General features: G+C 38.6%; 2 protein-coding genes across 2 annotated transcripts in view; one reads left to right on the top strand and one right to left on the bottom strand.

Annotated features, from left to right (window-relative positions):
- The window catches only part of LOC111329875 (rho GTPase-activating protein 32), a 23,245-nt gene extending 5,928 nt beyond the window's left edge, over positions 1–17,317 (top strand). Inside the window, exons 4-19 of the mRNA XM_022934635.2 lie at positions 329–384; positions 2,024–2,111; positions 3,124–3,195; positions 4,876–4,958; positions 6,652–6,730; positions 7,158–7,250; positions 7,619–7,741; positions 10,129–10,206; positions 11,395–11,494; positions 11,979–12,072; positions 12,221–12,276; positions 12,967–13,069; positions 13,191–13,286; positions 14,157–14,205; positions 14,650–15,028; positions 15,394–17,317. Coding sequence (XP_022790370.2) covers positions 329–384; positions 2,024–2,111; positions 3,124–3,195; positions 4,876–4,958; positions 6,652–6,730; positions 7,158–7,250; positions 7,619–7,741; positions 10,129–10,206; positions 11,395–11,494; positions 11,979–12,072; positions 12,221–12,276; positions 12,967–13,069; positions 13,191–13,286; positions 14,157–14,205; positions 14,650–15,028; positions 15,394–16,421 — 2,577 coding nt within the window. The 3' untranslated portion in view covers positions 16,422–17,317. The remainder of the gene's footprint in view (positions 1–328; positions 385–2,023; positions 2,112–3,123; positions 3,196–4,875; positions 4,959–6,651; positions 6,731–7,157; positions 7,251–7,618; positions 7,742–10,128; positions 10,207–11,394; positions 11,495–11,978; positions 12,073–12,220; positions 12,277–12,966; positions 13,070–13,190; positions 13,287–14,156; positions 14,206–14,649; positions 15,029–15,393) is intronic.
- Positions 17,318–23,997: 6,680 nt separating this feature from the next.
- Positions 23,998–27,524, bottom strand: LOC111329878 (calcium homeostasis modulator protein 6-like). Its single transcript, XM_088728706.1, has 2 exons — positions 27,423–27,524; positions 23,998–27,392 (listed from the first exon to the last, which is right to left on the bottom strand). The coding sequence occupies exon 2, from the start codon at positions 27,017–27,019 to the stop codon at positions 26,132–26,134; it is 888 nt and encodes a 295-aa protein (XP_088584832.1). The 5' UTR covers positions 27,020–27,392; positions 27,423–27,524; the 3' UTR covers positions 23,998–26,131.
- Between the last annotated feature and the right edge of the window lie 375 nt (positions 27,525–27,899).

Here is a 27,899-nt window from a genome sequence, read left to right as displayed (position 1 = left end):
TGTCCTCAAAAGTCATGTTGTGAAAGTATTGGTTTTGCATTTGAGTGAATTAAATATACTGTGTGCTACATATCACGCAAAGCAGGCATGCTTCTGATGGGCTACTTGTAGCTTCATTATATTACAACAGAGATATTTGATACAAGTAGAGATGTTGTCTGGTAATTCTTGACTTTGTATTTGTTGATGTAGTTTTTTTTTTTGATATTGTATTATTTATAAAGTATAATGCAAAATGATTTACTTCACAAGGAAGTAACTGAAGTGCTACAAAGAGAAAGGTAATGCAACTGGACTATTTAAAGACTCTTATTATTTCTTCTTCCAGGCTGACTTTGTTCACGGTGACTCTGCTTGGGGAACTGGAACGTACAGGAAAGTCAGGTACTCACCGTGAATTCCTGTTGGTTTTTTTGCTGTATTAGGTGAAGAGTCTGCAGTGCCATCGTATTTTTGGGAAAGTCTTTGCCCAATCTTTATTCTTCAAAATGTATAGCCATGTTTCCAGATTTATTTTCAAAGTAGAGAAGGGTTGATGGGGAGAGTAATACACATGACCATTAAATCTTTTCTAATTTGTGTTTCATAGATAGCTGCCTAATTTTCCTAGCTCTTATCAAGGCTGTGGTCTAGCAGTGTCCAGTGGTCCCTGGTGCCTTACTTTTGCTCTTGGGAAACTCAGGAATTTTAGTTTTTTACACAAAGCATATGCTGGGCACCCTGGATTTCACAGTTTCAGAGCACTGGGCTACATTCAATTTTCCTTTGAGCACAGCCTTGCTTATGGTTATTATAGGCAGCTAATACCTTACTCTTAAGTTTCAAAATCTGTGTATTACTTTTTCCTTCTTGTTGGACAGGTATAAATAAATGTTGTTGTTGTTGTTGTTGTTGTAAGAAGAGAGAATATAACTTTCAAGAGGAAGAAAGTAGTTAGGTGTATTTGCACTGGCTCTTAAACCACCACTCCCTGCCTGCTTTTACTGTCATTAAAAAAGACTAACTTGCCAAACTATGGTTGGTTATTCTAGTACGGCCTAATCAGTGGCAAATGTAGATGTTCACATTCCATGAAAAGCATTTACATTGTTGAGATTTTTCCATGGCAAAAAAGAAATACTTGGAATCCTACATTTATTGTATATTACATGCCCACTAACAAGGCCCCTTCCCTTGCTGTTTTGTGTCTTGCTGCTCACGTCTTGCTGTGAATCACTGCTCAGTGCTGTAGCACCCTTGAGAGCCTGCGGCAGGTAGGCTGCTGTTCATGTATTGACAATTACCTCGTGACAAGAAGTACATCAACAGGATCATTTGGTTTTATTTACTGAGTTGATACTTAATATCCATTTGCTCTGATGAAGGGCGAATGCTCAAAGAAACTCTTCACTGTGGCTAATTCACACTTTTGCTCTTACAAAGGACTAACATTTGAAACATCATCTTTAGTAACTCTTTACATAGGCCAGTTTACACTTTTGCTCTAACAAAGGGCTAAAGCTCAAAATGTCAGCTATAGAAACTCTTTAAAGAGGCCAATGCGCATTATCAACTCATTTGATAAATCCATTTATTAAAAACTGGATCATTGGATAATGCAATTCAAGACTTTTTATTGGCTTAGCCATTATGGTATATCAGCCAATATACCATAATCTACAAATATGGTAAGCGTACGCGTCAGCTTAAAATCAAAAGGGAGCTAAAAAATCCAGTTTCTTCTCACAAAATAATAATTTCTTGGGGGCGTTTTTAATAAAACAATTATTCCACTCGCGCTTGTTGGATATGAGATGATTATAGCCAACGAGGCGCGTAGCGCCGAGTTGGCTATCTATCATCTCATATCCAACGCGCGCTCGTGGAATAATTGTTAATTATCTTGTTAAACTCCCACCTCCTCCCCCTCCCCCCCCCCCCACACACACTAACACAGCACCACAGCTTCTCTATTTTAGTTAAATTTTTAAAATTTATCTTAAGAAAAAAATATACTAACCAAAGTTTGTATTTGGTATTAAAGGCAAAATGGTGGAAATTCTCGTTTTCCAAGAATCGAGGACATGCCACATTTCCATTATGACTTTGTGGATCTTGGTGAGCAGGTGAAGGTGAGATGGAACATAATATTTATTATCTTTTGTGGTAGTGTGGAGTTACATCTTTATGTTCAAAAACAAAACCTTTATTCTAGAATAAAATGTTTTTACCATTTTTGGGTTATTAGTCTGTTGTTAATAACAGTGGTTTCAGACCTCTGAATATTTCACCAAAAGCCCAATCAAACTCCATCAAGTACACTGTACTTATGTACAAGGATTAGAAGAGCTTATTTGGAACCGAGAAGTTTAACCAAAACCCTACACCATGAGCTCTGAGAAAAATGTTTCGTGTGAAAGCTAAAACTCGCTTGATAAGCTCCTCAGAAGAGCTAGCTACAGTATTAGCTCTTTTTCATGTTCTCAGCGTGGCAATTTCATGCAGATGAAAATGCATGTCTTTGAATCTTTTATCGCAAAAAAGAAAATGTTTTTTTCATCAAATGGAACTCAAGCTTTAAAAGTAATGGCGAAATTAATTTTTATTTCTTGATTTCGACGCTGCAGAGTTAAGATCTTATACTGTCAGACTCTGGTGTTAAATCTATTAACTATGGTTAACTATGGTTAAATGTGCTCGAGATATATGAAGCCCTCTCGACACAACAACCTTAAAGGAGATTTATGCTCCAAGCACCATGTAATTTTGAACCTGTCGTGCGTGTACTTACCACCTTTTGCGGTTCCAAACGGTAAACTAAACCTTTGTGAAAATGATTTTTTGATCGTGGGCCTTTTGAATCCCATCTTCTGTTGAGGATGTATGACGTCCCAGAATTAATTTTAAAAGACGGAAACTAAATTGCGTGGATCACAAACAGCTGATGCTTGGGTCTTCAGCCTCTCTGTTCTTGTCATTTACGATTCTAGTGCGGACATATTGTGGATTGAAGTATATTACTGCACTGTGGAGCGGCCAAGTTAAGAAACCGAAAATTATTGGACATGATAGCACTTGAAAGCGAAATAGTGCCTTTTTTTTTTAAATAAAAATATTGTGTGCTCTTATTTATCTGGTGTACAGGTTGGTCTTTATACAGACAACGGAGGCGACAAACGATACCATAATGGAACTGCAGAGGAAGGAACGCTGCTGGTTAGTAATTAGACCGCTTCATTGTTTTTGCTTTCGGGGAGGAATACTAATAGTGCCCCTGGTATAGCCTCTTGGAGAGGTGCTGTGTTTTTGGTAAAGCTCTGTTGCATGCTGTTTGTCCAGAATCATTTCAACTAAGGCGAAATCTTATTTGGATTTTGTACAGAGTTACCTAAAGTATAATAGTATGAACGGGATTGATATGCCCGTTGTGGCCTTTATAATTAATTGATGAGAAGTCTGATAACATTTACAGGCTGTTTGATGGTAGTGTTACATAGGAACAGTGCTCTACAATATTCATCAGGGTAATAATAAAGTAATTCATATGAAGCATTTTCTGAGGAGTATTGGAATTAGATCTGGATTGTTTTCCCTTGTTTTGTTCGCGATTGCCAATTTAAGCCACCCTCTGTACTAGAACGCATTTCGATGGGGTATCGTAATTCGCGAAACCATAACCAAAGAAATCACAAAAGCCAATCACAGTAAGCAAAACATTACAGCAAGCCGTTGAGAACTCAGAGCAAAAAATTTAAAGTGCGGGAAAGCTACAATGAACAAGTCGCTGTTGGTTTGAGTTTTGAATCTGATTGGTCGAGAAAATAGCGCGAGTTTTCGGGACAAATCTCGGAGCGAAGTAAAGCAAAAACCAAGCAATTAATGTTTACTTTCGATAATCAATTGAAATCGCCCTAATCAGATTCAATACTAAAGGCAATTGTGACATCACAATCACGCACTTTTCCGCGCTTCAGGCAGTTTGCTTACCTCGTTCCCAGGGTCTCTCGTCTTCCCGCCCCCCCTGGAGCGAGAGATGGGGGCGGGTGGATGAGAGTCCGAAGTTCGTAGTTTGCTTTTTTCTTCTTTCAGCTCCCATTGGCTTTTTGTAATTTTTTTTTTTTCTCTGATTGACTATCTTTAATATTTTGACACAACGTCGATAAGTAGTCTTACTTTCCAACTGTCGTGAATTGCACTGCAGTCAGAAAGTCTGAGAAAGAGAAAAATATAATTCTATGGCAAGCGAAGGTTGTTACTTTTGCATTGAGAGGTTCTTGTGCAAGGATAGAGACGGAGGCATGTTGCTTGACAAGACAAGAAAATACCAGAACAGGACCAGACAAAAGCGTTGTGTTCCCATTTCATTGAATTACGTCATAAATTTACCCCCCGCATTGTGTTTTCCATAGTTTATTTAGACACAAAATATCTGGAAACACCGTTACTACAAAACTTTTCTCGTGAGCTCAGAAATCTTGCCGTCTAGTATTTTGGATCAAAAGGTTTCATTATGTTTCCAATAGTTGGTGTTTGAGAAACAGGCATCACTGATTTTAATTTCGATGCGTTGTGATTGAGCTTATGCTGCGATATTGAATATGATATTTGCCTTTATTACACCATTGAGACAATGGGAAATTAGCCGTAAGGGATTCACTGTTAAAGCTAATAATCAGGCGATTTGTTTTGACATCAAAAGTTTTCATTCCACTCTGAATTCAATATCGTTACATCAGCCCAGACACACCCTCTCTAATTGAGTTCTCGCGTGGAATGTTGGGTAAAATGGTCTTTAGTTTCCTTTATGTTAAAAATACAGGGTGTATTGTTCTCGTTCTATGTATTCTTGTGGAAATTTGAAGGAGGAAATTTAACAGGTCTTGAATTCTGTGACAGGTTAACGTTATATGCCGAGGAAAGTCATGGATCTTGACGAGGACGGTCGGTAATTTGAGGCTCCTTGATCGCGCACTTCACAGGTAAAATTTATCGTGTACCATAGATTGTGTAATGCTGTAGACGTGCATTATTTACTTTGTTAATTGTCATTTCACTAAACGTCTTAATCCCTAATTGTAGGATTAAAATCTCCTCGAACGCACCACACACATATTGTGATAGGAATATTTTTACGTAATTGTGTAAGCGTAAACATTAGTTTATTCCTTAGACTTCCAATTAGTGTAGAATTAGTTTTATGAAGAAATACGTTTTTGTTTTAATTTGACCTTTTGATAACACAGTTGTAAATTTTTATTGGTGAGCTATTGTTAGTTTTGTTATTTACATGTAACATGCTCAAAGCTGCAAAGTGCGTGTACATTGAAATAAATTTGGGCGCTTCTTGATAGCAGGAATGAATTTGATTTTCACATTTGTATCCTTTTCCTATTCGTAGAAGTTCCGTCTTCGGATCGAGTACGCTCTCTTTCGAGATTCTTCATACACCGTCGACGACAGTGTCAAGAAAGTTGTACATTTTAATCCTTGAAGGCCTGGAACACCATCCAAACCAATGTTTATTTGTAAAGAAATTTGGCTGAAAATGACAGTTTGGATACAAAAAGTTATATCCGCGAAATTAACATGCTTAAGAAGCATTAAGTTCTTGTGCCAATATCATGTTGCTCAGCCAGTCATGAAAAGCGCGCAATACTGAATCTGTATTTCGTCGAAGGAAGTACGCTTTGATAAAATTTTTTAAGTTAAGCATTCGGGGAGAATTATTGGCCATCAATTTAAAATTGCTTGTGTGGAATTAATGAATCATAAAAGGACTACAAAGCTTTCGCGCGCATAGATTAAAGGTGAAATCGTCCCACCTGCTCCGCCATAAAAAGCGTGGTACTTATCCACTTGGTAGGAAATCATAGAAATTGGGAGACGTACGGAATTTCGGGAGCTGTCTCTGATTTAGGCAATGCATAAGGAAATGAGTGGGCTGATTTGATTTAAGTTATGTTCAATGTGTGCATAAAATACTGAATTTCATACGCTAACCTCCCTTTAAGACAAGTGTTTTTTCCGTCATTGAAATTTTAAAACTCTATGATATGCATGTCATTTCCTCTGTGTTTGTCGCTGTAAAGTGGTTATACTCTTCACTCCGAGACTTTTCTGTGCTTGACACCGGTAGAAGTTTTTTTCTTTTTCCTGTGATTGGTCAGTTAAGGTGACCGCTGGTTGTTATGGGGCATGAGTCGTGGCGACCACTGGTAAATGTACGAGCACAACCGGTTTATCGAACTGGTTTTAGCATGCAAAATGTTTGGCGAAGCCTGTTTTTTCACACTCGATAGCCATATTCGCGTTTTTCCGTCAAATGTGTTACTTACGTTTTTAAATGATGTAGAATAGGATGACAGAACCATAATGTGGTCTGAAATGGCGGGTATTACACAACAAATAATCGTTTATGATTTGAAAATATACCTATGGGCAAAATTGTTTGTTCAAACTGACCAGCAAGGTTTGATTATCCAGCACGTAAGAGCTTTCCGCTCGAGTTTGATTTCCATCGAGTGTTACATATTGTTTGTGCAATATCAGTCCTACATTAGGTGTTATTGTGGTTGTTGTTATCACTATTATTAACTATTATTATTATTATAAGTGTTGTTGTTGTTGTTGATATTACTATGTTACTTTAAATATTTATTTATCTGTTTTTAGGTGCTTATTCGACAGAAGTCACAGCAAATTGAAGTCTCTCGCACGCCTTCCCGATAGTGAAAAGTTTTGCCGAAGCGAAGTAAGTTACTCTTCTCTCAAACCAAAACGGAAATGATGAGTTGATTCTCTCGCGTTTGTATCCCAGTTTCCACTTCTTTTTTTTTTGTAAAGTATCTCGAGATTTAGCTTATACTTAATGTTCGGAATTCACTCGTAAGTGACTGTAGTGAGCTACTTATGTGTGCTTAGCACCGCTTAATTTATCACGAAGTCGCCCGCTATGACATTTCTGACTCAAAGGGAAAAGGCGTTCTAGTGCTTTATCATCTGAGCAACAAAGAAGTACAAGTTTAGCGTCCTGTACACAACTAGGATTAGTGCAGTCGAAAGTTTTCTGTATATACAGAGAGCAACGATTATGGTACTTTTAAGCATAGTCGTTCAACATTTGTGATGAAGGCGGAACAGAAACATCCAGGCAAGTAATCACCAATGTGTTTTTACAGGAATGCTTTCAGGTGGTACAGGATTACCTGGCCAGATTATCCGAGCTTGCTGATGATGCTATGAACTGTAGTGCAGTATTGAACTGGCTCGAGGTGAGTTGGTGCAGTATCAGGGCTTAGCAAAAACATGGAAGTCGAAAAAAAGCATAGAGTTGTATGTTTTAGTTTGCAATTGTTGCAAAAGTTAAGGCACGCTTTTTGAAACTAGCCATTTGCTTGTTTAACCAGAAAACTTCATTTTAAGATTTCTGCGTTTTCAAGGGAGCTTGCTCTAACCTGGTTCGAAATTTTATCACTCCGATGTCGCTGTATTCTCTATTTTTAATATCTTAGAGCTTATCTCTAAAAAAAAACGTTGCAATTACGAAAATGACAAGATCGGAATTCTTTAAATTTTCCAGTCCTCGCTTTCAAAGTAAGACAACCTAAATATAGCCATAACTTTATTTCTAACTCATCAGCTTGATAACCACGGAAACCACACGCTGCTAACAGACGAATCACCGATCAACGTTCCAGGAATAGCGGCTGCTCACGTAGTCAAACGATACACCGCGCAAGCCGTGGACGAACTCTCTCTTGAGGTAAGTTGAATACCACTACTGGAAATGGATAAACCCGGGAAGGTCACCAGTAAACACTGATACGCTTGGGCGGGGAAAAGAACTGCTGAGGCTTGTATAGTAATTTGAAAATACAGGATGAAATACGGTTACTGGTCCGCGTACAAACTCACAATCCCGTCCGAAACGTTTTTACGAATAAACAGCAATTCCATGGTGACCATGATTACTATTCTTTTATATGCATGCAAATGCTCCCGCTTGGCCTCGCTTTTGAAAGAAAATTCTTCTGTTTTTAAACATGTTTTGAAGGCTAGAATGGGTGACTTATATGAATAGCGTATTCGAGCCTTAGATCTTTCGACTGCTGCGTATCTTTCGTGGTCAGATACACAACCATTGATCTTCAAAGATCTCTATGTTGAGCTTTGAGATCCGAGCGCTGAGTGTGCAGAATGCATGCCACATGTGAAGAAGTTTTATGACCAGGCTTTTTATCCAGTTCTCGGTGCCTTAGTGGAAGGGTATCGATCTTTGTATTCCGAAGATCTGAGGATGATTCGAAACATCGTGGGTGGACTCAGTTATTTTACTTTGTCTCACAGTTGTGGCAGAGGAATAACTTTTTCCCTCAAACTCTTTTTCTTTACGTCTGACCGCGTATGACTTGGTTTTGTTTTTCCAGTGAAGGATTAGTTAGAGACTCAAGCGTGATCGCATGACCAAATTTGATTAAAAATGCAAACTGTCCAAAATAAGTTATGATTCAATCCAAGTGCTGGGCTTTGTCAGACAGGTGGAAGCATTGAAATACCTTTATCTAGATTCCCATATTAAAAAAAATAATAATCAAATTTAATTGCTTTTTGCATCTTTCACTACAAGCTGTTCAAAACTATTTTTAGCTCAACCTAAACAGTGTAGAAATTGGAGCGTGAAAGATCCTTTACCTTGAGTCGACATTGGGAAACTCGTTATCGGCCGCACTTCAGTAGAGTTCAATTCATGTAAAATCCTTGTTTTTCGTGGGCTACACCTTCTCTTGGCTTGCTTTGCTTGTATAACTTTGCGTAGTTTTGTAAAGAATGCGTCAAAGAATTGTGAGAATTCGTTGCATGTAATAAGATTTTCAATGTCGTTTAGTTTGAATGAAAACTTTTCGTGACGTAATTAGTTATTCGAAAAAAGTTGATATGGCACATTGATTTTGAAAGATTGCATTGTTTACTTTCTATACGCGCTTATGTGACTTAAAGTTTTCTTTATTTTCCTTTCTTTTTAATTTTTTTGTGGTTTTCTCATTATTTCCTCTATTTAGCTTCATTCAATAGTTCTCGCTTATTATTTCAGATTTATTTCAATTTATTTGATTATGGTTATTGTTGTTTGATTTTGTGAGAAAAATCCCAATCGAGCAGGCCTTCGCGTCAGAAAATTTCAACGAAAGTGGATATTCTAAAAAAAACAAAGATCACGGCATACGACGTCAAACATATACGTCAATTAACGCGTTGAACTTGGAGCACATTTCGATCGAGTGTTGCAGTGATGAAATTTGTATAATTAAAACAGGCAATCGGAAAGAAAGAAATTGTTATAAGGAACTGTTAAAATCTCTAACTAAACACATTTAACCTGTTTTATGTGGGAGGAATGCTTTGGAGTCGCGTTTAGTTCTAGTTTCTATTCGATAGGTTGAGAGACTGCGCGAGTTTTCTAGACCAATCACAGAAACGATTGAAATGTCGGATAAACTATAAAATCGTTTGTCGTGATATGTTCAGTCCACAGGTAACTGTTTTTCATCCAAGTCACACTTTCTAGAAAAATTTTGTTTAAAAATGGACCAAGTTCATTAGCTTTTGTTGAGCAAGACTTAATTAAAAAAAAAAAAAACCGAAACTGTTTGCAACTTCCGCTAGAATGATGTCATGCCAACAGCTGTGGGGGTCATGTGATTAGGAGTACTTGAGGAAATTGATAGATGCCAAGACTGATAACTGCTCGTAATAATTCAATTGCTATAATATGTTATTCATTCTTGACATCACACATTTTTTGGCCTTGCACCGAAGCATTTATGTTATTTTGGATATAAAATAGAATCATTTGTTTCAATCACTGATGCTGTGGTGACAGCGGCCTTTAAGTAGTTTCGCATTTATCTTGTAAACGACTCATATAGCCTGGAGCGGCTCCTTATGACGTGGGAATCAATACACTCCGCTCTTCGTAGCGTGTCCGCTTTGTTTTTCTTCACAAAGCAACGCAAAAAACCAATATTGTAGACTGCTTGTCCACCAAAGGTACTTTCAAACAATGCTCGCCACGTTACGTTTTCATTTCACTGTGTTTTGTCAGTAGATGTTTTGGAGGTGTTTGACTTTTCGCTATCGCTACTACTCTAGGTTGGAGGGATCATCTCTGTGATTGATATGCCCCCTGTCGATGAAAGTTTGTGGTGGAGAGGAAAACAAGGATTCGAGGTATTTAGCAACTTCATTTTATTTACTTCAGTGGAGTCGAAATTGCTCCGATGAACTTGCGTTTACGAGTATAGCAACGAATCGAAGTTCGTAACATGTTACAAAAGATTGTTTAGAATTATGAACAACTCTAACGCTTTCTACGCCGGTACTTTAACTTTGTTTACAAAGCGCAAATATGCTCTTTGCTTAGATTGAGGTAAATATTTACTGGTACCACCTAGCTTTGATTCATTGTTAAAGGCAAATAAGAGCAATGGATGTCGTGTGGGTTTATCACCTGCCTTGTCAAATGCGATTAAGTAAATTTACTACGTGTTCATTGCTAAAGATGCTAGAACTTAACAAACAATTGCAAGTTTTAGTTTGAATACAGTTAAGTGATCTCATTCTTAGAGGCCAATACATGGTATATGCGTTGATCACTAAAAATATTTCAAACCCAATTTTCTCTCAGCAGTTATTGTTTGAATAAGTCAAAGTGCTTATTATCGCTTCTGTTATGGTCTGTGTTGCCTTAAAGATAAGTAGTTGATATCAACTGATTGCTCAAAGCTTCTTTCGGTTTAGTCATGCATCAGCGAGTAAAATTTTGCTTTTAAAGTGGAAGGGTTGAGATCTATTCGGGACGAAATCTGATGTTGCCACTTCCCTATTATTGCCTCCATCATTTTTTGGAGCTATGGAAACATTTTACGCTTGGAAAATAAGTGTTTACAAAATGAAATGATTCTAAAATAGATTTGAAAGGGGCACTATTGTTCGTGGACTTCTCAGTGATGTTTTAATATCTTGTCAGGTACTCTCTTGCAACGTATTAGTCGTTTGATTGCTCTTATTGATATCGAACAAACACGTCTTTGCACCCAGGTGTGCTTTTGTCGAGTGATCCAACAGCATACTCCAAAAGGTTTAAATTCAAAATAGCTGAAATCTGTTTCAAATTTGTTGTAAACTTATTTTCTCCCTCTCCGTTTGCCAACAAAGTTTGAATAGACCGAGGTTTTCAAACTACTTAACGATAATCTGTTTTAACAATAGAGGGGTCACTAACAATGTCAAAGCTCTTAAATCATACCTTGGGATATGAACATAACACTTCTCCGCAATTATCCTAACAATTTGTATACAGAAAACTATTTTAGATAGATCTCGATCACTGTAACAAACGGTCTTGATAATTTTCAGGTAGGATTTTTTCCAAGCCAGTGCGTTGAAGTAATTAGTGACAAGACGGACGGTAATACCCCCCTGTCAGGCCACGCGGCCCCCGCAAATATGACGCCAGGTTTGTGTATTCGTTTGTTGATTTTTTTTTTGTTTTGTTTCGTTTTACGATTTTTTTTAACTAGTCACTCGGTCCATCGGCCAGTCAGTCAGGTTGGTCAGTCAGTTGCTCAGAGGGTCGGTTGGACAGTCAATCAATCTGTTAGTCAGTTACTTAGCCAGTCTGTTTGTTGTGGGTCAGCGAGCCAGCGAGTCATTCAGCAGTCAGTTAGCTGCTCAGTCGGTCGTTCCGCTAGTCAGTCAGTCACTTGTTCATTTCACCTTTTGTCCTCTTTTCTTGTGTCTCTGATTGGCTGTCTGTATATGGATTTGTACTTGTCAGTTCGGTTTTTTACTCAAACGTGAAGTCTGTGTCTCTTGATGATGGTTTCATCAAACCTATTCACGCCTGAATTATATTGAGATCAGAAACATGGAGACATACCTCCTCCCTCTTACATATTTCTCAGTGAATTAATTATTTATCTTATGTTTTATTCCAATAGTTGCAAAGAAGCGAGGTAAAATTGTGTCTTTCTTAAGACTGTTTCTATCCTCGCGCCCATCAAAGGCACGGCTCCTGCAGAGTGGTATTCTAAAGTGAGTTCTCAAATACTTTATTTCATTCGCTACATAAGTTGAGCCACTGAATTTTCCTAATGCTACCTGAAGATTCAGCTCGAATTTCTTTCTTTTTGTAACAAACCACACAGGGTAACTTGGATTTTTCCTCTTTTTTTGCTTTCAGGGAACGGACATTTGGCTGCGACTTAGGCGAGCATTTAGTGAAAACCAACCAGCAAGGTAAAACAAAGCACGTGCATGCATACACCACAAGTACATTGTCATGAAAGGAGTTGTAATGAATTTCATTAAAATGAGGAAACTGTTTGTGGTGCTGCACCAATCTTTCCCATATGTTGTGATGGAACAATCTTACTGAACTAAATCAGTTGTTTGGATATATCAACAAAGTTGAAATGGTAAATTAGCCACCGTCATGATTACAAAAGCTGACGTTTCGAGCGTTAGCCCTTCGTCGGAGCTCCGACGAAGGGCTAACGCTCGAAACGTCAGCTTTTGTAATCATTACGTTGGCTAATTTACCATTTCAACTTTGTTGATATATCCAAATTATTTCGTTACTCCCACCGACGCAGCCCCAAACAGTTTCTTTCGAAACTATCAGCCTTTAAATCAGTTGTTGCCTGGGTTTCGACGTGTGATGAAAAATAGTGAAAAGGTCATGTCTTACGGGAATTCGCAGAGCTTGATTTGTGCCGCGTATGAACAAAAAAAACGATGGATTGCGTAAAGAAGAAAAAATCGCTCTGATAGTTCCTCATTTTGTAGAACTTTTGTTGTGAAAATATTCCTGGTTTTTCACAGCCGCGTGAGAAGTTTCAGAAGCGTATGTTTAGGAGACGATCAATGAAACTTGTAAGTCTGTATTCTAGTCTGAAATGTTTTAATAAAATTGTGTTCTCCTTTCAGTTCCTCAGGTGCTTGTGAAATGTGCTGAGGTGATCGAGAAGAGTGGTATCGTAGATGGAATTTACCGTCTGTCTGGCATGTCTTCCAACATTCAGAAACTTAGGTAACACTTTAACACTTTCACATAACTTCTTAGTTTGCTTGACGTGTACATTCTGTCCATGTGGTCCCTTTGCAGAACGAGTTTAGAGATATACCTAGATATAATTTTTCTTTTTTTTTAGATTGGCGTTTGATGGGGAAGAACCACCTGATCTTCTAAAAGACTGTTACATCCGGGACATTCATTGCATCAGCTCACTGCTCAAGATGTATTTCAGGTAAGAACTAGTGAGGTATCCCTTTTAACCCGTGGTACAACCCGTTTAACTCCTCCAGGCGATAACTGCGTCTTCTTATCTTCAGGTTAAGAAATCCAGGCCAATTAGTTTTTCAAACTTGTGAAGCGCAATCCGTGTTAATCTTGTGGCACCTTTAATTATTCTCTCCTTTTATCTTTACTCCTTCCTTCTAATACTTTTGCTTTATTTGCATGATTTGTGTAGGTTTATGTGTTTTGGTGTGCTGTTGTATTTTGTTTGTTTTGTTTTGTGGCTTCCTCTAGTTTGACGACAGTTTTTCACGGTGGAAAGATCGAGTCGAAGTAGGTCTTTTGAAATTCGGAGCGAACTGAAATCGCTTGGAGCATGGGCCTGAGGGTCGCCACAAAAATTTTTTTCTAATTTTTATTCAAATAGTGAAATATAACTTAATTTAAAATCACCAAAAATATTTACAAAAGTTTGATAAAAACCCTAAAAATCGAAAAACACATTAAAATGTCCATTAGAAGCTTCGCTCCGACGAAGGGCTAACGCTCGAAACGTCAGCTTTTGTAATCATTACGGTGGCCAATTTACCATTTCAACTTTGTTGATATATCCAAATTATTTCGTTACTCCCACCGACGCAGCCCCAAACAGTTTCTTTCGAAACTATCAGCCTTTATTCATTTTTAAAAAAAAACACACCTCGTCTACGTTTACTTCTCGAGCTTTTCGATAATAATAAAGATGATAATAATGATAATAAAAATGATTATGATAACAGTAATTTTAAGTCTCTTGATAAAAAGCACTTTACTTTCGACAAGAATTACAGACGACAAGTAATGTCAAAAAACTTTTTTCTTGTTCTTTAATTTTTTTCAGAGAGCTACCTAACCCGTTGCTGACTTATCATCTCTACGACAAGTTTGTGGTAGGCTCAAGCTTATCGTCATACATTTTTTCCCCTGTTTTTTGTTCTTTAATTTGTTTTATTTATATATGTATTTATTTTATATTTCATTGACCTTTGTCGTCATCATTATCACCTGCATTACGGTTATGATTATTATAGTACATAGCTTTCTTTTTAATGTGGAACCCTCGGAAGTATTCTCGCGGCTGAATTGGCGTTTCGAACAAAAAGAGAGACAAAGCAAGTACCAGATTCCATGGACGAACATTTGGTCGAAACAATAAAAAGTAACAAACAAAACAAAACGAAATGACGTATTTTGGTAGTTGAATATTTTTTGCGAGTAAGTGGTGATTGTCGCCCTACAAATTGTTGCAATACATCCACAATCCCGCAACAATAGGAGATCCGAGCTGTAGATCACTATTGTCCTCACAGTGTTCTGTCATCTATGCATTTCAGACCGCCATCCATATTTCTGACGAACTACAACGTCAGATTGCTGTCCATCACGTGGTTCAGCAACTTCCTCCTCCCCACTATAGAACACTGGAGTACTTGCTACGTCACTTGTCACTTGTCGCCTCGTTTTCGCCCCAGACTGGTATGCATGCGAAGAACCTGGCGATAGTGTGGTCACCAAACCTCCTTCGACCCATGTCGCTTGACAGCGGAGGTGCGGCCCTATTGCAAGTTAATGTCCAAGCTGTTATTGTGGAATATCTTATTAAGAACGTTAACGTGTTTTTCGACGAGAAGGCGGCTGCCGCCGCTATTGTGGCAAATCCGCGGTTTTCTTCAGGTTCTTGGGAAAGACAACAAAAGGTTGTTGCTGATTCAGGTAAGGAGGTTTCAAAACGCGATTTATTGTGCGAGTGCCCCGCGATAAATATATGACAGTTTGCCGAACTTGCTAATTTTCTTACAAAAATTTTGCTCACGTAAATACATATTTACAATTACATATTTGTACCTCATCCATACTCGGCTGCAACTTTCTCAAATCTTTTAGAACTTTGAAAATGAACCAAATATAGCCCGGGAAAAGTGGCTTCTTGAGAAAGTTCCGTTCTCGATCATCGCCAACTTCACTTGGTATCGAACAAGTGGAGGCTACATGAAAGCGCCAAGCCCTTACCCAGCTTGCATTTAGTCAATGGTGTAAGAAAATTCATTCAGTAACCGCTGAGTATTCATTCATTTCAGATATCGCCGGCGCTCCTTCCCTTGGTCCACGAATGGCTTCGCTGTCCATTTCCCCTCCTACGAAACTGATATCGCTGGAAGAAGCCCGGGCACGTGCTCAGACCACGCCTTCCAGACCCATGGGGAGACTTATTCGAGCCAAGTCGGTAGAAGAGCCCCAGCGGGTTGCGACCCCCGTGTACCGGACGTCAGTGGAGGTTCCCGCAAGACGAAAAACAAGTGAAGGATCCATGAGTGGACGCAAATGGAAGAATTTCTTCAGTCACAAAGGGAAGAATTTAGAGGCTGTACCGTCAGTGGCAAAAGTCCAGGAAACAAGCCAAGGGACATATTTTACCGTCATGCGTGAGCCCCGACCTCAGCGAGAGGTTGGTGTGGAAGTGCGCCAAGCACAGAGCGCAGAGAACGTCAGTGAGGTCTCTATTGACTCCCAACCGCGGCCTGCTGAGGCCAGACATGTACGCCGTGATGTAAATCATACTGGGAGGGAGATAACAACTCCTGTCCACCAACCGGTTACCATATCATTCACTCATCAACCTGCGCGACAACGCACACAAACGGCAAAGGAGATGAATGTTACAAGACACCATCCGGTATTAACAAAGTTCAAACGTGTGTCATCCGATCAAACTGTCTTTTATACAAAAGTCGAATATCATCCCGTACGGACCAATCATCGAAGAGCATCTACGGGTGGCGAGGAGCTCGAGATCTCCACCTTACGGAGAAGAGAAATTCAACCCTCCGAGCATTCCCGGCCCATGTCCCATTACGACAATCGTCCGCGGTCGGTTTACGATAATGAACCGACCCCTCATCGATATTCCACGCCGGTTTTCTCACAGAATTGCCACACGATAACCGAAGAACAGCATCGCTACTCGACGCCAGCAAACATGGGCACTCCTCCCATGAAGAAACCATCCAGACGTAGGCTCTCGGATCAGCAGATTGCCATCACTGGAGCGAGGCTTGCGCATACCTCTGTGGTACCTTGCTCAAACAGTAGTAGGCCAATGCACTAACAGAGATGGCCAAAAGGCAACAACTGCAGTTCACTGTCTCGTGACATCCCGGTCGTTTAACCCGCTATTTCTAAACCGGTATTTGTTTTAGAATACTCGTGGCTTCATGCTGTTTTCTTATTTTAGTGAAACGCGGAAGGCTCTATTTCTGTCGGGAAAATTACTGGAAACAAGCATCTTTTTAGTCTGCCGTATTGCCATCGAGGATTGGTGGATTTCAGGGCGATTTTTGCTAATCACAAATTTAACAATCTCTTAAAACGAGATAAACCTGAAAAAAAAAAAAAAAAGAGAGAGAAAAACTCCTTCGTGGACAACACCTTTGTCTTCAGTCACAATACTATGAATTTTCCTTGAAGTTTACACTTAAGTCGTACTATTGGAAGCAGTGACTGAACCAGATTAGAAGTATGCTACGATAACTTGGAGTTAGTTTCAGCTGCCTTGGATGCAACTGAACCCTTAAAGCCAAGAAAGTAGGAAAATTTGAAGGCACGTAATGAAACATCATTTCAATCTGATATTTTTTATTTATGTGAAAAGATATTTTGGTGTCTAAATAAGATATAGTGTTTTAATATAATTTGGAAGTGTTAATATTTGAAGAGTTGATAACAGTATTATTTTGGCCCTCCCCGTTGAATATCTAAGTGTATTTTTATCCTTCTTTTTGAGCCATCCCATTATTTAATAATATTGTATTGACGGGGATTCGTGTTCCAAAAGAGCTTAAGATTTTTTATTCATAAGTACTGTAAAATACTCTTAAATTATTGTTTAAATGCTCACTCCGCAAACTTTTAGCATGATATTGCACTTTCATCAGTCAGCTCTTGTAAATTAAGCTAAATGAGCTGATCAATAAAACACCAATGAGAAGAGAGATTCAAACTTAACATTGTGCTACGTAGTGTTTGTTGTGATTGACAGAGAAAAGTACGGTGATGAAACCTTTTTCTAATCCAGTAACACATAGTAGCAGTGATCTGATGAATTCCTGTCCAGGGTTGCATTCCTTATTAGCCAACTTAAATCTGGATTTGCGATCCAAAATTTGATTCTCTTTTCCATTGAGGACCAAATAAATCTAAGATTGCAATCTGAACGATCCAGCTCCGAACTTGGATCGAATTTTGTTTCAAAACAAAATTCTTGCGGACTCGGTCGGTTGCGCCTCATGAGTACACAACATTTTCACCACTGTGATGACGAATATCGTTGTCCATAAGAGTACAAACCACGCTGAACCAATGTCAATTTGTTTTTTACCAAAATATGACTGTCGATTTGTTAAATTTAGGTTCCAACAATTATTTTTGCTCGGGCGCGATTGGTCTAAACGTATCACGTGGTTGAATACTCTCCAGCAGAGTGAAGAGTTAGCTCGGCCGGGGGCAACATGGAGGACTGAGTACTCTTGTCTCAGGAACCCGGGACCATATAAATGGGCCTTGAGGTTTGTGCCTCATAAAACTCTCTCCAACGAAGACGTAGAATCGCTTTGATCCATCGATCTCCAAAATTTAAATAAGTCCCTCATTTCAGCGAATTGAAGAACGCCGTAAAGGTGTTAAAGGACAAAACTGAATCGGGCGACTGATAGTTTTAAAGATGTCCACACTTAGATTAATGGCCGTTCGTGGGGATGAGTGTTGCGTTATGAGTATAAGAACGGCTGCGAGGGAGACACTTTTTAAATGTATTTTTTTATTTCACCGGCACGAATACCTCGGTAAATTCAAGTCACTCGCAATTGATACAAGTGAGAAACTGCCTAAGTTTTTTTCCTTATAATAATGGGATGTTTCACAACTAAACCTACGACTGATATTCACTTAGTTATTACTCTCAACGTTGCAACGTTATTAGAGAGATTTAGTACCACGTTTACGCTTACGTGAACGGAAAGAGTGACCTCGTGACCTTGTTTTCCCGCCATTTTTTCACATTTACCGGTTGCACTTTGTCGTTTCTACGAGAAAGAAACCTATTTCGTGTTTTCCGTGTACGTAAGTTTTTAATTCCTCTTTCTCTCACAGAGTAGAAGTTAATTACGGGTAAAAGGCACTAAAACTATTCCTTTTAAGTCGCACAGGGGCGCCTTCTAATCCACCATGACGTGAGCTCCCGCGAAGCTGAAGCAAAGTGCAACCGGCGAAATTGAAATAATGGCGGGAAAAACTGAGGCCACGTGGTCACCCTTGTCGTTCACGTTTCACGTAAACGAGGTGCCAAATCTCTCCACTGTTGTCTTTCTTGCTGTGAGAAAACTACGGTCTTTCTAACTCTGCAAATTATTTGCAAGAAACTGCTCTTAATTTCCCTTAAGTTCCATACCTTTCTATTGTGAATTCGACAAGAAAACAGATGTTCAGCTTGTACAGATAATTAAAATTTACGGTGAGTTACATTACAATTATGTTCATCCGCTTGTTAAAGGAGAAAGTAAATTGCTATGGTCAAAGTTCATCTCCATACAGGAATTTCCTGGAAATTGCCTTCTTGTATTTTCAATCCTTCTTAGTCTCGTTCTCAGGTTTATTCCATGTCGAATTCGTGATCGGGAAACGAACTCTTTACCATAATTTTTTGCTCGTCAACACCTCTTTCTGGACTATATCTGTAACAACTTCTCAGTTAAATCCGATAATTAAAACCTTTTTCCAGAGGCACATAGCGCTGTAAAGTGGGGTACCTTAGGTACGCCCTTTATTCTCCAAACTCTGCTTACTTCATTAGTATGTAACAATCTGTTTTCTACGGCTATTTTCTTTGAAGGTCTCTTTTTGAGTGTAATTCTAATTTTGTTAGTAGATTCTCTATAATTTTTACATTGTCCATGTTGTTCAGTTTTTGTTTTGCCCGATCTTAACTGCAACTGCATGATTTTTTGTCAGTTTGAAAAAGTTCAACATTTTGAAGGTACATTCTCAGCGGTATGCGGGATCTGTTTGGCGTAGCTTAATCTGATTCGTTAGTAATAACATGTTAGTGATATGATGACGATGGTCAAAGATTGACAACCTGGTAACTGTCACCGTTTTAAGTTGATGACCAACATATTCTCATTAGTTCAGAACTAGCCCCAGAACTGTAAGGTTGTATTAGGTAGTATCTACAGCCGAATAAAGAAATATATCAATTAGAGTGTTAGTAAAATCTTAAAACTCCTTACAACGCTTACGCTGTATGCAAGGTTCGGTGAATATTGTCGATATTCGACGATATTCACCTCGCCTTCGGCGAATAATTGTTAAATATAATATAACTGAAGATTTAGCATGCGGCGAGCCGTCAGGAAACCTAGAGGCTTATGCAAGCCGCAGGCTCCTCATATTTTACAAAAGTGAGGTATCAGTTTTTTGGCGTGATTTAGGTAAAAAATGTTTTAGGTCAAAAAGGAAAGAACACACACACATAAAATCAATGACAACAATAGCAGGGACTCAAAAAAACCTATAATTGAGCAGCTTGAGAAAAGTAAGGAAGTGAAAGAAGGGAATCAACCGAGGAGTAATGTTCGCAATTTAGGAATTAAGATACTTGTATTTGTATTCAAACGATTTATCATTATTCTATGTAAAACTCGGAGGCTAGCTTTTTGCAATGTTCTTTGAATTTAAATGAGAAAATATCTCTTTAAAAGGAAAACGAAGCTATTATCTAATTACAAGAGATTGAGTAGAAACTGTTTGCGACTAACGAAAAAGGAAGACAAAAATATCTTGTCTCCAGTAATACTGTATCTGGTCATAATTTCATAATGGCATACGCGTGACGTTTGCTGAATTTGTTTACCATTGAGGTAAGAATTGGTTAGCCCTGTATGATGTTAAAAAACCACAGGACAGTTATTTTTATTGGTACGTTTCTAATTATAGAAATTTTATTTTAATCCGTGCGTTAACTGAAAAAGGGAAAGTGGAAAGAATTGTAAACAAAATCATGGCCATCATATAAGAGGAATACGTTCTTACAACAGCATATTTTTATTTATTCTAATAAATTCCGTGATCTGAGACCAGGCAAAACTTCGCAGTGGAATGGAGAATGCTAATTAAAAGTCTTGCATAAAAATTCTACATACACCTTCGATACAGTCGCATAAAAACAAAATAGATAGCTAACGTGTTAGAAAACAAATATAGAGAGTCGCTGTTGCAGTGGTAACGATACAAAGCGGGATTATATCGGGCACCCTCTTCTCCGCTTTCACGGGCATTTAAAAAAAATTTACGCAAAATCTAACGAGGTTCCTTTAAAAACCATCGTTGCAGCTTCACTACTGTACGGAGTCCGAGAATTCTTGAACGAATTGGTATTCTCTTGTCCCGAAAACAATTTCAAGATTTATGGCCATCTTTTCATCTTTGGTCCGTCCATTTTTCTCTTCAGTTTATCGCTGCTTGCTTCTACAGCTTTTTGGCAAGCTCTTACAGGATGTTACCTGTTGCGGTGCCATGATCAGAGAAGAGTGTGGTTGAAGGCGAAAAACAACTTGTTTGTTGCTTTCATGCCACCGGTCATCTGGTTAATTTAGCTCATCTTTCAAACCGGCAGTCTAAATCCCACAGGGATCAACGAACGCTTTTCATTCCACTAATTTATTCATGTTTTTCCCGTTGCCATGCTCCCACCAATAACGTAGCTCCATTTTCTGCCTTTAAAAGCACACACAACCCACAATTCCTCTATTCGCTCCGACGAAGGGCTAACGCTCGAAACGTCAGCTTTTGTAATCGTTACGGTGGCCAATTTACCATTTCAACTTTGTTGATTTATCCAAATTATTTCGTTACTCCCACCGACACAGCCCCAAACAGTTTCTTTCGAAACTATCAGCCTTTATTCATTGGTTAATTTATGCTTTTGTTCAGGAAAATTACTGTGTTTGTGCCAAACTTGGACCGCAGTCAGCAGCACTCGCTAAAGCGGCCAACACAACCGCAGAGAAAGAAGCTGTAATTAGAAGGTTCTCGGAGATGTAAACCGAGGCACAGATCATAGCATGGGGATTGCTTCTCGGACTTGTGATTCTGTCCACGATTTTGGTGACGATATATCGCTTGTGTCTACCAGTTGATCCCGTAATGCAAGGAAAATACGCTTTTCACGATTATGGGGCCGACAAAGCTGTGTCCCTTTTCAAAGAGAAAGTGAAACCTCTCGCTGAGCAACAAGCGCAGCAGTAGATCGACGACCTATCTGCTAAAGACAAGGACAAAATTGGGGAGGAACAAATCAAAAGTATCGAATATCAGGTCAAGAAAATGTTTCCGAGACATGCAGAAAAGTTGCACGGACCAATTCGAGACAGTAACCTGAAAGTTTCGCCTGTCCTGCTTCCGACCAGCACAGAGTTAGGGCCTGATTACATGAGCCGGGCTGATTTCTTTTGTTTTCACTCTTTGGCGAACACCAAAACAAAAGAAATCAGCCCGGTTAACCGGGCCAGCCCGGCTCATGTAATCAGGCCCTTAGAGACACTTGGGGGCTCTTCACACACATAGTCAACTTCATCCAACAGGAAAAAAAAAAGGCAAACAAAGAAACAAACAAACTATTGTGAGATTTTTCAGAAGTTTTAAATCATCTAGACGAAAAAAATGTTATCCATTCCCGAGTCAATCACATGAAATAGATGTCAATCTAAAGGCCCGTGTAGACGGTTTCAACTTTTGCTTCGACAAGTATTCAACACGTTGTTGAACCAAATGTTCGGTGCGTTTGAACAGGTCCGTCCAACTTTGTTGAAAGCGTAAAAAATGTTGAAAGCTTGTTGAAAGCGTGTCGAATCAAGTTTGCGTCGGCTTAAGTTTTCATTCAGCATCGATCAACTTTTCCTTTGTGAGGCCTCCCCACAACTTTGTTTTTGCGTCCAACATTTGCCCAAAATCCGTTCAACTTCTGTTGAACGAATGTTGGTCAAATGTTGAAACCATTTTAACGGGTCTTAAAATTAAACCCAACTCCAGTTAGTCATTTCAGTTACGTTTCCCCCTCTTCAGGCTTCTTGTGTCGTTTCTTTTACTCTAATTCGCCTTCGAGTTTTCCACCCTCGAATTTTCAGCGAAAGAATTGCATGGAGGGGAGGGGGGTGGGGACGAGGTTTGAACCAACAGAGGGTGCATTCGTTTTACGGGCAAGCTAGCGAAACTCTGTTTGATTTTAACTGGCAAAATTTTGCTCAATTTCAGGCAGCCCAAGCTCTCAAATTGAATGTTTAGTGAGTGGTTATGGGGTTTTAAAGGAAAACTTTATATACTCCAATTGACTCACGGTGACAAAGAGAAATAAGATAAAAGGGGCGAGGGCTGTTACGGCTGACGATTAAAATTTTGGACATTTAACGGCTACGGTTGACACAATATGACACATAATGAAACAAAATGACACAAAGTGTTAAGAAATGCTAAGCGCTTCAAAAATTTTTTTTTTTTCCAAGTATTCCCTAAATATACTATTGGTCAGAAATGTGAGTTTCGAAATCGCCCTCTCAATTTGACGGCACAAATTCGCGCACGTGCTCTCTCAATTTCATCTAATAATTTGGATCTATCAACAAAGTTGAAATGGTAAATTGGCCACCGTAACGATTACAAAAGCTGACGTTTTGAGCGTTAGCCCTTCGTCGGAGCGATTTTTTCTCAATTTCATCGTCGATTCTGAGAGAAAAGCATACGCACTTAGGTGTCAAACGTCGTTAAAATCCGACCAATAAGCTTTTTTAAGCTATTTTCCCGAGACCTAATTAGGGTAATGGATAAACCAGGATAACTCGAACTAAAGGCGTAAATTAGACATAAAAAAAAAAACAGTCGGAACCCCCAAAAAGAAGAGAGAAACAGACAAATGAACAAACAAACAAAGGAATGTTGTCTTGGATCACCCAGAAGCACTTCTAGAAATTTTAAACAAAGGCTGCTTCAAATTATAATTGTAAAATCAAGAACTGGAGAACACAAAAGTGTCAATTTCTGAACCATTGATAATAAAGTCTGACTTACTCACCATTGTGCTACCTTAATAGTCATTAAAAAAAAGTTTTCAGTTAAGCCCCACAACAGTTACAACACTTTTTAAAGTAGTGTGAAAATATTTAATCAAATGACTCCACGCCCCTGATAGGGGAATGTAAATTATATGGCAAGCTATCATGACTGTGAATAAAGGCTAAAAGTTTGAAAGAAACTGTGGTGCTGCGTCGGTGGGGGTAACAAGATAATTGGTTATATCAACTAAGTTGAAATTGTAAATTGGCCACCGTAACGAATAAAAAAGCGGTGGTTGCGGTGGCCAATTTACAATTTCAACTTAGTTGATATAACCAATTATCATGACTGTGGTTTAGTAGAATTACCAAAATTATTATTATAATAGAGAAGTACAAGTTCTGACTGGTTGAGAACAATCGTGTCATGTCGTGGTGATGCCATGAATGTGGTCCACAATGTCAATTTCTAACACAAACTGAAGAAACCATTGGAATAAAAGGAACACAGTTGAGCTGGGTCAATGATGTTGGGAGCAATATGGCATTGTGTCTGTGAGGTTATTCAACAATATACACTTCACCGTCAGTACATACATAACCTTTATTTATACACGGTATCAATTTCATATAAAATATGCTCTTCCATGGAGTCGCGTGTAACTTAAATACAATTAATCATTCATAAGCAATCTAGAACAAGCACTATTTCTACTAATGAATACAACTTATGCTAATACTAATATTCCAATACTATATACCAACAGCAATGCTAAAACAACAACAAAAACAACAACAATCTTTATTTTGTACTCACTCTTGCTCAGAAAAAGTTACAACAAAGAGAATATTAAAAAGTATAAGTTAGAGTACTGGTTGCATAGAATAACCATAGGGGCTAGCGGGGCCAGGCAGCCAAAAAACTAAAAACTAATACTACAACTTGTCATACAGGCAGGCAGCCAAAACACTAAAAACAGGGCCAGGCAGCCAAAAAACTAAAAACTAATACAGTAACTACAACTTGTCATACAGGCAGGCAGCCAAAAAACTAAAAACAGGGCCAGGCAGCCAAAAAACTAAAAACTAATACTACAACTTGTCATACAGGCAGGCAGCCAAAAAACTAAAAACAGGGCCAGGCAGCCAAAAAATTAAAACTAATACTACAACTTGTCATACAGGCAGGCAGCCAAAAAACTAAAAACAGGGCCAGGCAGCCAAAAAACTAAAAACTAATACTACAACTTTTCATACAGGCAGGCAGCCAAAAAACTAAAAACAGGGCCAGGCAGCCAAAAAACTAAAAACTAATACTACAACTTGTCATACAGGCAGGCAGCCAAAAAACTAAAAACAGGGCCAGGCAGCCAAAAAACTAAAACTAATACTACAACTTGTCATACAATAAGAGCTATTAAATCCTAAAATAAAAAGATCATTAAACTTACAACAAAAAGCAATTGCTATGTCAGCAGGGATTCTTTGAAGGCAGTAAGTAACCCTTAACTCCCATGAATGACCAGGACAGAATTTCTCCCTACAGTATCAATACAAAAACAAGCAGACAAGTGATGAGAATTAATAATAAATTTGGAAATTATAAGTTGACCCACTACCAAATTCTCCAAAGTAACATCATAGGAATGCATGTTATTTCATTATCATTATTAGGAATATATGTTATTTCATTTCATTATCATTCTCATATCATATTATCTTCCTATAACATAGGATTGTATGGCAGACAGCAAGGAGAATAACTAATAAGATCTTGGGAGTTAAACAGTTATAAGGGCTTGAATTTTTTTTTTTATCCTGATACACCTGCCAGAATTATTCATGAGCAGAGTGTTAAAGAACTCATCCATGAGATAATTTCCTCCTGGAATTAACTTCCTTCCACTTTTGTTACAATTTGCTTCACAAGCAAATGAATATTGAGGTCGATTTGAAAAGGTAATCACATGATTTTGAGTGCAATTTGGAATGAATAAGCACAAGTAAATTTTTTCAAAGACTAGCAAAAACTGCATGAGCCTCTGGGGAGAGTGCAATTTTGGTCTTTGAAAAAATTTGCAAGTGCTTATTTATTCCAAATTGCACGAAAAAAATCCTGTGATTATGTATTAATAATATACATGAAAAAATAAGAGGTAGCTTATCATAATTAAACAGAAGAAAAGTACTTGCATCACATGCAAAAATAATTTATTCAAATCCTGCAAGTGACATTGTGCATTCTGTCAAAACAACCGCATACAATCAGAACAATAAGATAAACTGAAATTTTTGCATCTTTCAGGCACAAAAAAGTTCAAAGTCCAGCCAAACAGTTCAAGGAATTGTTCAGTGACTTTGGTAATTCTGTGAGTTTGTTTAATTATTGACCAAACCGAATGTCTGGTTTGTTGCTTTCTTTGCACTCAAGTAACTCTCTTCTGCACTGAATTAACTCTCTTCTGCACTGAATAACTTGAAAACTGCATTTATCTTAACCAATCAACATGCAGAACTGAGTAATTTTTTCATGTGTATTATTAATACTGGGAATAGGATTGGGCAGAGTTGAGTTTGGTCTATAATCATTCAAGTGATTAGAAAATGTTGGACAGCCACAAAGTGAGGATTCTGATTTGTCAATCAGAAATGTGATTGCAAAATGAATTGCACAATGAATGAAGTTCTGTTGCAATCAAACAATAGGAAATTTATTTTGTCACGCCACCATTGGACGTAACTCCATGACATTCCCTCCTTCTGTGTTCTTTGGTGACACTTGTCTTGATCCACTTGGGTAAGATCGAACAGATCCGGCTAAAACACCAGCATGTCTCGGGAAGAGTTTTCCGAGCTGCTCCTCGATAATGGAAAGCTGTTCTTCGCGGTCTTTGTCCTTGTATTTCTCAAACAAACCATTGATCAGGTCCTGCGCTTGCTGTTCTGCGTATGGTTTTACTTTGTCGTTGAAAAGGGCCACAGCTTCGTCGGCTTCGTATTCCTCGAAGGCGTATTTGTCCAGTAGTTTTGGATCGATTGGCATGCACAAGCGGTAAATCGTGACGAAGATCGTTGAGAGAATAACAATACCCAGAACTAAACCCCATGCAATCAACTGTGACGTCGTTTTGGCCTGAACAAATTCTTTATTCACAGCTTCTTTCTGCACGGTTGTGTTCGCTTTAGCAAGTGTTGCGATTAGAGGGCCAAGTTTAGCACAAACGTAATAGTCCTCTTCGACAAAAGCGTATATCAACCAAATCAGTGGAGGCAAACAAGCAACAAACACGCTGTTTTTCGCCTTAATAAACAACAACTTCTTTCTGCGGCATTTCAGTAGACAACAGCCAGTGACAGCTTGCCAAAAAGGAGAAGAAGCCAGAAGCGATAGACAGAAGAGGAAAATAGATGGGCCGAAGATGAAGAGACTGCCGTAAATCAGAAAATGTTCATCCGGACAAGAGAAGATGATGTCGTTGAGAAATTCTTTCACGCCATACAACAGCAACGCGGCCACGGTAGCTTTTATTGAAACTTCGTTCGATCGCACAGCTTCTTTGAACACATTTGTAATGCCTACCAAAACTGTAGCAGCAGTCCCTGACATTTTGAAAGCGAAACTGAAGATAATTATCTTCCGATTCCCTTCAATCACTGCTTAAGTAATCACTGTTCGCGTTACATATTGTGATTGCGTTACATTTGGCCAACCAGATGACGTCAAACTAGGTGAAAAAACTTTGATTTTTGTGATTGAATTGTAGATACGTTCCCCATTGAAGAAAAAAAAAATCCCATCAGAACTCACACCGCGACAAAATTGACCTCCCTTAGTCTGATTTTGGAATTTAGAAGGACAGGGTTTTTTTTCTTTGCGGTGGAAATTTTGGGAAAGATTTCCGTTTAACCTATACCAATCAAAAACAAAGCCGTAGTTCCAAAGGAAATCTGTTGTTTTGGGGTGTCTCGAAAACTCAGACCTCGAAAACTCAGACCTCGAAAACTCAGACCTCAGACCCAAAAAACTCAGACCCTCTGGGTGTCTCGAAAACTAAGACCCGAAAAACTCAGACCCTCTGGGTGTCTCGAAAACTCAGACCCGAAAAACTCAGACCCTCTGGGTGTCTCGAAAACTCAGACCCGAAAAACTCAGACCCTCTGGGTGTCTCGAAAACTCAGACCCGAAAAATAAAACATATTTACACCGTGTGAATGCCGCAAGCCGACTTGTTTACTGAATGAAATGAAATGAATGAAAAACTTTATTTAAGTGTCTATGTTTTTAGCTATAAGCTAATGGGGGACACTAAAAAATTTAAAAAGTCACTTTCATTTACATATGTAGATGATAGTTACGACTGTTCGTCGATAAGTGGCATTAAGTGCACTGACCATGAAAATTATCTGCCGAGAAAAGAAAAAACAGCTTGCAGTGTTAGATACGTGCAACGATCATGAAAATTATACTCAACATTCGTATAGATTTT

Source organism: Stylophora pistillata, chromosome 7 (genome assembly GCF_964205215.1).
Source record: "Stylophora pistillata chromosome 7, jaStyPist1.2, whole genome shotgun sequence".
NCBI classification, from domain to species: domain Eukaryota; kingdom Metazoa; phylum Cnidaria; class Anthozoa; order Scleractinia; family Pocilloporidae; genus Stylophora; species Stylophora pistillata.
This window is presented reverse-complemented; position numbering and strand designations above follow the sequence as displayed.

Bases quoted from the DNA above. Each gene is read 5' to 3' on its own strand.
- LOC111329878 (XM_088728706.1), bottom strand. From the start codon at position 27,019: ATGTCAGGGACTGCTGCTACAGTTTTGGTAGGCATTACAAATGTGTTC.